The sequence below is a fragment of the Xiphophorus maculatus genome, chromosome 6 (genome assembly GCF_002775205.1).
Source record: "Xiphophorus maculatus strain JP 163 A chromosome 6, X_maculatus-5.0-male, whole genome shotgun sequence".
Classification (NCBI taxonomy): Eukaryota; Metazoa; Chordata; class Actinopteri; order Cyprinodontiformes; family Poeciliidae; genus Xiphophorus; species Xiphophorus maculatus.
In genome coordinates this window covers 19,410,585-19,422,755 of record NC_036448.1, presented here as the reverse complement: position 1 = coordinate 19,422,755, position 12,171 = coordinate 19,410,585, and the positions used below count along the sequence as shown (strand labels likewise).

At 39.2% G+C, this 12,171-nt stretch overlaps 1 protein-coding gene across 1 annotated transcript; it reads right to left on the bottom strand.

Annotated features, from left to right (window-relative positions):
* Nucleotides 1–774: 774 nt before the first annotated feature.
* Nucleotides 775–6,723, bottom strand: LOC102216487 (vimentin-like). Its single transcript, XM_005799934.3, is given in 10 exon segments — nucleotides 775–1,205; nucleotides 1,279–1,364; nucleotides 1,443–1,486; nucleotides 1,614–1,834; nucleotides 1,938–2,063; nucleotides 3,979–4,143; nucleotides 4,350–4,445; nucleotides 5,747–5,807; nucleotides 6,087–6,630; nucleotides 6,633–6,723. Coding segments are annotated over 10 exon segments (1,476 nt in total). The 3' UTR covers nucleotides 775–1,163.
* Between the last annotated feature and the right edge of the window lie 5,448 nt (nucleotides 6,724–12,171).

The following is a 12,171-nucleotide window of genomic DNA, read 5'->3' as shown; positions in this document are numbered from 1 at the left end:
TACAAAAAAAAAAAAAAAAAAAACTCCAAAAAGTCCACCTTCGTCACTGTTCAGATATTTGACCCATGTCTCATAGTTGAGAAATTTGGGTGTCAAAAAGTCAGGATGCAACAGAATGAACAACAAGACGTCGGGGTTTTTAGCGGAAACCGTTTGTTGCTCTGCCTGTTTGCCTTTCCTCCGGCAGACACGTCACATGGAGAAAGTTGCTCTGTCGACAAACACACCGATCTCCCGGGACAGACAGGTGAAAACAAGCAACATTAATTAGCCGCCGACAAGTTTCCAGGATTATTAAAATAGGAGGAGGACCCAACAATTCCGAATTAAAAGAGGGGGAAACTATTGAGGTGAGATCATGATCATGGAAAATGTTTAAACTTTGTTGGGCATGGTCCTAATTTTTACCTACCTCAGTCAATGTTCACGAGATTTGGACGCAATAAAACAACAAAATGTATCAAAGAAACAGACAAAGAAAAAAAAGGCAGAATCTTTGGATTGGGTCAACCTGCTGAATAGAAGTGTAATGCTCCGTCTTTGGCCGACAGATGGCAGTAAAGCTAACTTGCAGATTTCTAGATAGTTTATTTTTTATATTTCAAACTCCGCGATTTTAATAATCTTGGAAAGCTCAGTTGGTTCATTGCTTTATGAACGTCTGCTAGTATATATCACAACTTTTCATTAAAATGAGAACACAGCTGTGAATCTATTTGAATGGGCCCCTCTGAGAAAGTAAAATACCTTCAAACAAACACTCGTCCACACCGCTTGAGTTACAGTCTTCATAGTTTATTGCTGCAAACAGGTAATTGTGACTTCTTCAGCATACAGATTTGTTGTGGTTCATGCTTTGTTGATCAAACACTACCTTGGTTACAAAGAAATGTTTTTTGTCGACCTCGGAAAAAATTGCTATGCTAAATGTGTCCCGATTTTCATAATTGTGTCAAGACAAATGTGACTTAAGCACTCTCAACCAAACAAAAAAGCATAACAGTCTGTCAGCTAGAACAGGCTCACTGGATCTTCACAGATAAAGGCACTTTTCAAAGCTGTTTTCGATTTGTGTGGTAGATTTATTTTCTTGCTTGTAACTCCAGTGAAATGTTTTTCCTCTTATTGCTTGTGTTGCTTGTTTGACATAGACAAAGAAGCTATTAGTCCATGTCCTCGTGATTCTGGGTTGACTCATTGATCACCTAAGAAAAACAAGACAAAAAAATCAGAAATCTATCAAGAAACTGACTTTAAGTCACTTAGAGCATGCCATACCTGACCATCCCTGGTCTCAATGGTCTTGATGACAACTTTCTTCGTTGCTGATGTTTCAGAATGAGGTTTTGAATCAGGCAATCCGTCTAAGAAAATAAATAGCAATATCTATTAATAAAATAAAAAGCTAACATTGGTGAAATTAATGTAAACAGCAACCTTACCTCTGAGATTTAGAGAAGAGAACTTTGGCAACGGGGTGGAGATCCTGCCAAGAAAGAGGAAAAAAACCCCACCATTTTTTTTTAAACTAACATCTTTTATCAATAAAATGAAGGCTCATACTTCTCTCATACACCCAGCGAGTGCTAAACATTTCTAAGAAATGTTGTTACCGGCTCTCCTCTCCCTCCAGCAGTTTTCTATAGGTAGCGATCTCAATGTCCAAGGCCATCTTCACATTGAGCAGGTCCTGGTACTCTCGGAGGTGACGGGCCATCTCGTCCTTCATGTTGTGAATGTCCACCTCCAGGCGGCTGATGGTGTCCTGGTAGCCACTGTTCTCCAGGCCAAAGTTCTCTTCTATTTCCCTCATCTGGCGCTCCAAGGACTCATTCTGGAGCAAAAGAAAAAACATGACAAAATAAAGTAAAAATATGTGTTGACTAAATAGTTGTTTTCTTTAAAATTACAATGAGAGCCTGAAACTGCACACTCACAGATCCTTTGAGGGCATCCACCTCACAAGTTAGTGCCTGAACTTGACGCCTGTAGTCGTTGGCCTCCTGCTTGGCTAATCTCAGAGATTCATTATTCCGAGCTGCCGCTTCGGTGAGGTCAGCAAACTAAAAATCGCAGTGGCACAAAAACAAAGAAAGAAAAACGAGGAGAGTCAGACATCTTGAAGGACACAACCGAGAAATCAACTACTCAATAAATGATGAGCCAGAAACTGAAGGAGAGAAAATATAGTCGATGGGGTGGAGCTTCTAAATTATGAAATGTGGAGATGACAGAGGCTGGAGGAATTTAGCGACTGTAAAGGATTTGAAATAAAATTGTTTTATGAAATAGGAATCAATCCCTGTTTGAGTCCCTCATTAAGTCAGGTTTATGTTAAGTAGAATGGGCATTTACAGTAAATAATCCATCCACCCACCCATTCATTGTCTATATCTGCTGTTCCTTGCAGATAAAGAACCATCAAACTAATACTGACTATAAAAAATGGTGGCAAAATATAAACTGTTACCACATTTATATGGAGTATATTATCAACTCTTTTTGTAATTTTTCTGTTGCAAAAGTAAGATTCCCAGAGTTGCATTTGGTCAATTTCGGCTTTAAAGTTGTCACTACCAGTAGCATTAAAGCTTTGTGCCACATTGTACATATTAAAGTTGATCTGAAACACACAAAATTTGATCTGTTCTCTATTTCACTACAATTCTTTGAGTTATTTTTTTTTCTTGTCTCCACAGGAAACTCCTCTCCTGTGAAACCACTGGATTTCAACTCTCAGTGAGCCAGAAACCCTGTCTACTTTTGGAACTAGGTACAAAAGTTTCCTTTTTGATCTATTTTATTGTTAGAGTGACTATATCTAACCAGATCTTTCTGTAGTTATGCTGCAAGGGTGCTCAAAGCGGCTCAAGGAAAATCCTTTGCAAGGAGTTTCTGCAGATTCAATTTAAATTTCAGTTCGAGAATGGTACAAACTTGGTTTGCCATCATAGGGGATTGACAACATCCGAACTCTTGGATATCTGTTTTTTAATAGGGCAACCATGTAGCATACGTTTTAGAGCCTTGGTTTATAGTTTCCTTTTCTACAATAATCAAGTAAAATTACTTTGTGTCTAGTCTATCAAATAAGACTAAAATGTTATTTTTGCATTTGTAATTGTTAAAAAAGCTTTTGGGTTTGGTTTGGGAGTATCTTTAACTTCCCCAGTGCATTTAGAATGACCACTTTTCATCAGCCTTATATTTTTCTGTACTCTACACTCCAGTAGTTCATTAATTGAAGTTACAGCAACTAGTAACATCTCTCTCTGTATTCATTTTGTTTTAATAAACACATTTTTTCTGTGTAACTGTTTCTTTTTCGTTCGGTTAAGCAATTGGCAAAGCTATTGGTCCAGTTATTGTGTACATCCTCTAGTCCTTTGACAGAGAGACGGCTCCTGGCTCAGAGCTCCTGCGCTGTGAGTCTTCTTCCTCTGACAGATCTATCGTTGCCTTTAATTATGTGTGGAATGTCTTTCCATTGAAAGTACTCTAGGTGGTTCATAACATGTCAGTTTGTGTCTCACTGAATGAGCCATTGGTGTGATTGTCCAGGTGTCTTTGCCTTTATTTTCCATATAAATTAGTTTCGCCCGATGCTTCAGTGGTTTTTTTTTTCTGTCTCTTTTTGTATTCTCAACCAACAACTTGTCACGGTACCTGGGCGATGAACTGAGCTGGGATATTGTGGAGACACAGTAAGCTTCCTATTAAAAGGAAAAATTTGCTTTCCGCTGCCCTGCTGGTTCACAATCAGGTATTACTGAAAAGTTAAAGACTTAAACAAATAGGTTGAGCTTTCACAGCGTGGAAACTTTTCACTAACCGGCACTAAATGCTTAGGTGAATTTGGAATGCATTTTATTAAAAGTTAGTAAACTGTTTTTGGAATAAACTGAATGTTTTGGAATTGAATCTGGAACAAAATTAATTATACATAACTGATATGAATTCCATTCCATCGGTGCTCACCTTGGATTTGTACCAATCCTCTGACTCCTGGATGTTTTTAGAGGCCAGGTTCTCATACTGCAGACGGACGTCCCTCAGAGCTGCCGTCAGGTCTGGCTTGGCCACCTCCATGTCCAGCTGCACATGCTGCTGCTGCTGGATTTGGTTTTGTAGCTCCAGCATTTCCTGCCAAACAACAGTTTCTTTTAATTTTGCCTGTTTGTTTGGGAAAAGCTATTTGGATCTAAATTCTACCAGTTTGAGCAGATTAACACATATTTCCAATGATTTGGCTTTCCTAAGCGCTGCCTTTAATACAGCAGGCAGTGCAACGTCTGTACAGCAGTGTGTTTCCGCTTTGCCTGCAAAAAAAAAAAAAAAGGAATGCTTACCTCATCATGCAGCTCCTTGAGGAAGTTCATTTCCTCCTGGAGCAACTCAACCTTCCGCTCCAGGCCCAGTCTGGCAAGGGCAGCGTTGTCCACATCCTGTGCCACGACACTGAGTCTTAATAAGGTGACTTGGAAAGGTGACATGAATTATGCATAATGGATTTGCTGACATGTAAAATAAATGCACTAAAGTTGCAAAGAGAACTCACAAATGTTGCAAACAAAGCATGCAGAAATCAACTGTGTCTTCAGTTGATTTTAACTGAAAGCGCGAATTGCTCTGATGAACTCATTATTTTAAAGGTCTTTCATCTCATCAACTAGATAGATACAGATTTTTTTTAAACTTACTTCTTGCTTTGGTGAAATTTTAGTTCTAGTAAAGCAATATTTAGTAATTGGTTGCATTAAATAAATTAATTGTATGCTTTCCATTTAAATCAACTGCATATAGCAACCTATTTTGCGTAAACTAAATGTTTAAAACCCTTCTTGTCCAGAAAATGTTCATTCTGTCCTGCAGCATTGCTTTGTTAGGGTGTTGGCAGGCTTCTAATTGGGGTATCAGCGAATGAAGCAGATTTGCCCCAGTGCTAATTCCACAAACAAAGTGAACTATTCAGCAGGGTTTCCCAAACAAGCCCAAGGCTGGTGGAGTGACTGTCTGCCTGACTGAGCAGGAGCCGGCCGCGGGCCGCGCATTGTTGTCTGTGTTCCACCGAGGCAGCCTACTGGCACTTCCTTCCTGCCATTCATACACACAAGGTTAAAATATTGCAACTTGAAATATTGACTTAAATGTATGGTGCTTTTTAAAATTTTACCTTTTATGTCCAGTGGCTGTCCTATGACAGGGTGACAGGGAACGATCTCTGACAACACCAAAAACAAGAGACATTCTTTTGAGCTGAGGTTCTCCCAGGAACGAGGCAGCCAGGTCACATGGTGGCTTGTCCTCTCGCTCTGATAACCACATTTTATCCACACTGTTTTTGTGCTATGGTGTCCAGCTCATTTGCCATGACCCGTCAGACTTAAAAAGATCTCTCTTCTCATCGCAGGCCTGACTTAACACAACAGCCAAAACTTGGCGTTTTGTCTCGGTCTGTGAATCATGCCTAGAATCCACTGTTGTGCCAACAGTGGAGAGTATTACTGTCTCTGGAGCTTATACAGATAAATGAAAAACATGAGAGCTCAGAAATGACTAAAAAGGAAAAAGATCTGGTTATGATCTGTTTTTAGGGTTTTAAGCTTCATTTAACAGGGAAAAGTTGGAAAGGTGGAGCAGTGGAAGTCCCAGGAATCATCGTCTTTTACTTCTGAGGACTGAGAAGTGTCCCGTCTCTTCATTACAAAAACTTAAATACAAACATATGATTTCAGCAATGGATCACCTGTCTAAAGCTCTGCATATTGGCTTCTGCTTCCTCCCGCTGGGAAATTTCATCCTGCAACCTGCAAAACAACAGACAGCGAAACATTATTATTAAAATTAAAATATCAACTAGTAAATATCAACATTAAAATATTTCATATTTTGTGGCCTCTGCCTCAAATCACTGATGTCTTACTAGCTTTCTATGCATTTCTTGCATGTCTATGCACATTAAAACGGAATTAAAGAGCAAACAGATGAAAAATACAGCCTTAGAAAAATTTGTCTATGCTGCAAAATCTTCACTTTATAGAGGCCAAGATGGAAAAACACACACAAAAAAGTGCCACGCCTCCTACTTGTCTCTCAGCCTGCCAATGTCGTCGGCCAGGTTATCCCGGTGCACCTCCACCCGAGCCTTCTCGTTGCTGAGCTGGTCCACCTGGCGCCGCAGCTCCCGCATCTCGTCCTCGTACAGATCCCCGACCCGGGACGTGCCTTTCCCCCGCAGCTGCTCCAGCTCGGCCAGCAGGATCTTGTTCTGCTGCTCCAAGAAGCGCACCTTCTCGATGTAGCTGGCGAAGCGGTCGTTGAGAGACTGCATCTGCGCCTTCTCGTTGGTGCGGTTCGTGATGAACTCGCTGTTGATGGCGTCGGACAGGGAGAAGTCCAGATTCTCGGAGGCCAGTCGGGGCATGGCCGCGCTGCTCCTGAGCCTCTGGGTCTTGGCAGAGTAAATGGTCGGAGCGGAAGGGAGCCCGAAGGACACCCGAGAGGAGCGCATTGGGCTGGAGAGCTGGCGGCTGGAGTAGCTGCTCCTGGTCACGTTACGCTCCCCGCCAAACATCTTCTTGTAGGAAGAATGCGGAGCTACTCTGTAGGACATCCCACTGCTGTCTTTTTCAAACTGTCAGCAAAAAGAGCAGAGTGGTCGCAGTTTGCTGCAAACCCTGGTGCATCAGCGGACTGCGCCTGGAAAGGCGTTCCCTGAAACATTACTTATTTATAGTCCCCCCCTTATGCAAATTACTTAACGGGGACTTGAGCGACACGTTGATGATCCAATCAAAGTTCAGAAAGCACACCAGCATTTCCCTTCAGACCTCATCAAAATCCAGCATTCATTTTGTTTCCCTTACAGAAATAAGCCAAATTGCTTTGGTTCATCTAAATAAATGTGAATATTATAGAAAGTTAAATCAGGTTGTTTCAGTAAGGTAGCTAAGAAAGTGAAAGTTAAACTTAATTTAAATGATTTTATTTTACAGCTGATAAAAACCAAATATAAACAAAAATTTGGCCAGTAAATAGGACCAATGAGAATTATTTTCAACACAGACATGTAATATTAAGAGCATATCATGGCCTACAACCATGAATAAGACTGTTGACAGTCCTCCGGAAAATAAATGTCAATAACAAGAAGAGTAAGCCACAAAGGTAACTGTATATCAGCTTATTAATGGAAAATTGTGTAGAAGAAAGATAGTGCAGTAGTGCAAGCTTCACAAACAACAATGAGATTCTGCCTTGGGAGTTGCAGATATAAACTATTTACTAAGACTTCTGACTGCATATCCATAAATCAAGGGCACATAGAATACTCTACAATTTTTCTTTATGTTTATTTAGTAAAGCATGAAATGAAGATAAATATAATGTCAGCTTGTATGGCTAATAGGCAGCAACACAATTGGAAAATCCCACTAATTCTCCAACTTATAGCTGGAAAAACGCTCAACTAGGATGTGAAATCACTTCCAGATCCAGCCTGTGACTTAAAAAACAAATCAAGCAAATCCGAAATCTAGACTAGTATTTCCTGGATGCTAAATCTAATGACTAATCTGATAGGGACAAAGGTTAAGAATAAACTGTAATTAGCCACAACTTGTGATCAACTTAGTTTTGGCATACTTGTTCCTGATTATTGGTAGATATTCAGAATCAAGAAATTGCTTATATGACAACATGAAATCAAGCATAAGAGCTCAAGAAGACAGAGCTTTTTTTTAATGCTTTGGGATTCCAGTGAACCACAGTGAGACCCATGATTCACAACTGGAGAAAAGTAATAATGATGAGAACTGGGAAGTATGTAATGGATCTGGCCAAAGTGCCTTGAGATGATTTCTGTTTATTGCTGTAAATTATTGCTGCAAAACAAAACATTTCAAATGAAATGAAAAATAATGTGATACAGTACGATGGTGGTATTTAAATATTTACTTAACTCAAGACATTGGGACATTAGTTGAGTTTTATGTGTTTTTGCTAACTCTCTTAAAAGTTGTTGGGCACTTTTATGGCGTCATAAGACCAAAAATATCAAGCAACCATGTACAAGTCCTTATCAGCAAGTAAGTGCATAAAGTCCCTCTTTGTGGCGTTATGAATTAGTTTAGTTGTGATGTGGGGAACTTCTAGATGGAGAAAGCAAGATATTGTAAAAGGTGGAGAAACTGTCAGCTTCTGTACTTAGTTTAAAGAATATTATTTTTTCATATAATCTTCAAACCTAGGAGAGGGTGGACTGGTTTCACATCAGAATCTGCCAGCAAGGTCATTTGCAGTTTTGTGTTTTTGCTGTCTCTTTATTCAGCAATAGATCATAAAGATGTATCATATAAGTCAGTTATTATCATATAAGTCAGTTAATCCCAGAAGCTTTTCATTCCTGTTTTTCTGTCTGACTCCCATTTCAGCCAACAGAGCTGCCAGGGCTGTCCCGCTGACTCGCTGAGATTCAGTGATTCTGAGAGACACAGAGCAGAAGAGCTGAGCCAGGGACACTCTACACTTTTAAATCCCTGATGCAACTCGGTTTGAGTTTCTCCATGGAAACCATGAGGGGAATATCTCAGAGAGAAGCTAATGTTTAGTTTAGATTAGTGATATTTGTTTTTTTGAAGAACTCTGAATGCACAAATATTTATCTGAAGAGACTTCACCCTGGGGATGTGGTTGGCTGCAGGGATTTTAGGTTGGCATGCTGTCTTTGAGGTATGACTGGCAGCAGAGAGATAAACAGAGATTTTCTTTGACCTGTGAGACCAGAGGAAAGAGTCTGATATTAAAAAGAGCAGACTGTGGGACTGGGAATTACTTTTGGCTCTTGTCTTACATAACATTCTTAGATCATCTGAAAATACTGAATGAGAGCTCCAATATGTCACAATTCAAATTCAAGTTTGTAGTTTTAAGGAGTTTGAACCCATTTTATGTCCTGTTCTCAATCAAGAGTATTGTCTGTGTTAGCAGTCATTTGGATTGATGTTTTAGTTTGTTTAATAGTTGGAAAGTTTGTTATATTGAAAAAGCATTGACATGGCAACCAATGTCAACTAACTAACTAATGATCTTCCTAAGTAGCTTGTTAGCCACATCAAAAATTACAAAGTCAGTTCCAAACCATTGATTTATGGTTCCCACATGCAAGAAATGTAGGAACAAGTCATTTAATACTTGAAGATATAAATCCATGTCTATTTCTGTGAAACCACTGTTTGAGGAGCATTAAAATCTATTGATGTAAATTGTCGTGAGATCCCTGTCAAAAGAAATAATAAAAAAAAAAAGATTATGTAAACAACAACAGACATAAAAAAAATCCACACCTTTTGTTGCAAATAACTGTGAGGAAGGAAAGGATCTCACAAAGTGGTCAAAATTGTAAAAAAAATTCACTTTTTCGCTCATGTTGTTCTTCAGGGAAGCTAATGTTGAGCTAGCATGCTTCCTTTACCTATTGCAGGTGGTGGAAGGCAAATTAGAAGAAATCTGGATAAATAACATCGTTGTTGGAAAATTTCTCCCACCAATGCATGAAGCCGTCGCAAACCTGGACCATTCCTTCAGTAACAGACTACTGCATCCTGGGTGCAAAAGGGAGAATTATTGTAGATCCTTTCTCTCAGTAGCTATTACTATACTCATCACTCTTGTCAACTTTTTTCATTAAAAAAACCCATTTCTACTGTTACTTGCTTTTCTCTGCTGTTTACAGAGTTTTTATTGCCACCTATTGTTCTTATTATATCTTCATGCTTCAATTGCTTGTCACTTTGCTGTTGTTGCACCAGATTTTTCCCACTATAGGGGACAATAAAACATATTTCTATTTTTTCTCTTTCCAGTGTAATATTTTGCAGAATAGGTGAAAATAGTGTTTATTGATACTTTTGAGACATTTTTAAAGAATGGAAGATGAACGTAAATAATTTTTTTCAGTGTATGGTAATGTTACCTTGACAGTCAAGACATTCCTCGTATTGTATGCCCTTTTACAGTCCACTGTCTCAGGCCTTTTGTATTATTATTCACAATTTATTGTAAATAAGGAATAATAAAGTGAAATGAATTGAAGATTTCTTGGATAAATAATGAAAATAAAACTGAAAAACAGACTTGGATACAAGATTGTGAACATTTTATTCACAATTTATTGTAAATTGTGAATAATGTGAAGATGTGACAAAGACAACAGAAGTAACAGAAACGATAAACCCCTGGACGCTGCTTGTATACTTGTTGGTTCACCCAAAATGACCTCGGTGATAAACAGTGGAGCTCATTTTCAGCACTTGCTGGGGAAGTTCACATTAAAAACACTCACACAGTCACGGGTGGGGGCAATAGAAATTCCAGCTCTCAGGCTCATTATGAGCCTCCTATTTCCCAACCGGCCACAGAAACAGCAGCTGCTGGAATTGTCACAGACAGAGCGGGGATTGTGTATTGCTGACCTGTCACCTAACTGCTGCAGCAGAATGTGGGCAGCAGGTCATGTTCATTGTCTACAGCCCTTTATTTGCTGGTGTCACAACTCGGGCTAAATAGCTTACATTCTTGGCAATGCTGGGAATTTATTATTTGGTTCTTCTAGTTTATATTGCCAAGAATTGCAGATGCTGGTAAATTGCAAGAGTTGATAAAAAAAAGTGGTGCTTAACAACAACTGAATGAGCCCAGAGACTTTAGAGTCAGTCAGTGGGGTGTGGAGGGTAACAGTTTGTTTCTGGGTGTCATCATCTTTAAACTTCGGGCACCAGACAGCAAAAAGCTAATCTTTGTTTTGTTTCTCATGATGGTGAGTCACCACCAAGAACTTCCAGTAGCCATAGCAATTGTTTTCAACTTTGTCACAGGTTTTGCTAGATAAGAGAATTCTGGCAACCCTGTAGACATACAGAAAATGTATAACATGTTCAAGGATAAATGTGCAGATCTTATTTATTTGTGTTCGTCGGTTCAGTTAATTTGACATTTTGTCTTTCTTTTGCTGTGATGAATGGGCAAACCTTTCTGTTGTCATGACAGTGCAGATTTAGAGGTGAGAGTGTTGCACCGTGATGGGTCACCATCATTGCACAAAGGGCAGACTGAAGTAATTAAAGGAGGACAAAGAAAACCTGTAATTCTCAACCAAAGCCTCTCAGAAGTCTTATTAAGTCAGTGTGTGAAGTGATATTTGAAAACCTAGACAATGAACGCTAAAGTTTTGAGGTGTTCAGGTTTATTTCCATTAGGAGCCTAAATTTTGCAGCCAGGGCTAAACAGAAAAAGTTGTAGTTGTAAATAAAATAAGATTTCTTATCATAAATTAGTATTTCTTTAAAATGCATCATATTGTTAATAACTGCATGTGTGACTTCTTTCATAAAAGCAGCTGTGCTCAAAATCATAGCTGACCACAGCTGTGAACACACTGCTATGTTATCATCGTTTTATAGGTATAATATAGATTTTTTATTATTTAGCAAATATTCTTGCTATATTTTACATTTTTGCCACCACATTAACCAGCTAACAGTCTAAAATGTGTCTTTAAACAACATTTACACTAATAATTTCTATCATGACTGAACTTTTAATTGGTTTTCTGCCAAAGTGCCCATTCCTGTCAGTGAGTGGGGACATGCAGCCATTTTGGGAAATGAAGCTTAACGAGGCACCTTTGGGCTGTAGCAACAAAAGAGGTCTTAAACAGCAAGGACTCTTTTTCCTGGTCTCCATGGTAACTGGCCTAACATTTGGAAAATATTCTGAAAGGCCACTTTCAGGATACCTCTCCATTTGTATCCCTCCTTCTTTGTCTCACTGTGTGCAGAGGTTGCTTCCAGTGACTGATTGGGTCAAGGTCAGGGTGAGGAAACACTTCCCGTACGTACATCAGAAAAGCATTTTGTGGGATTTTCCGTTAAAATACTGTTAAAGTTGCTCGGGGCAACTTGTTGAATACACAACATTGAATTTTCACTGACCACTTTCCGTGTCCTCATCCAGTTATGCTTATTTCTAGGACAATACCCTCTGGTTGCACATATTTTAAATCAACCTGCCAGACCAAATCACATCAAACTGCCTGGTCAGAAGCCTGTTAACATCAAAATGGCATCAGTGACACTAACAGCTGCAGAGGACCTTCAGCCTCTCCTCAATTAC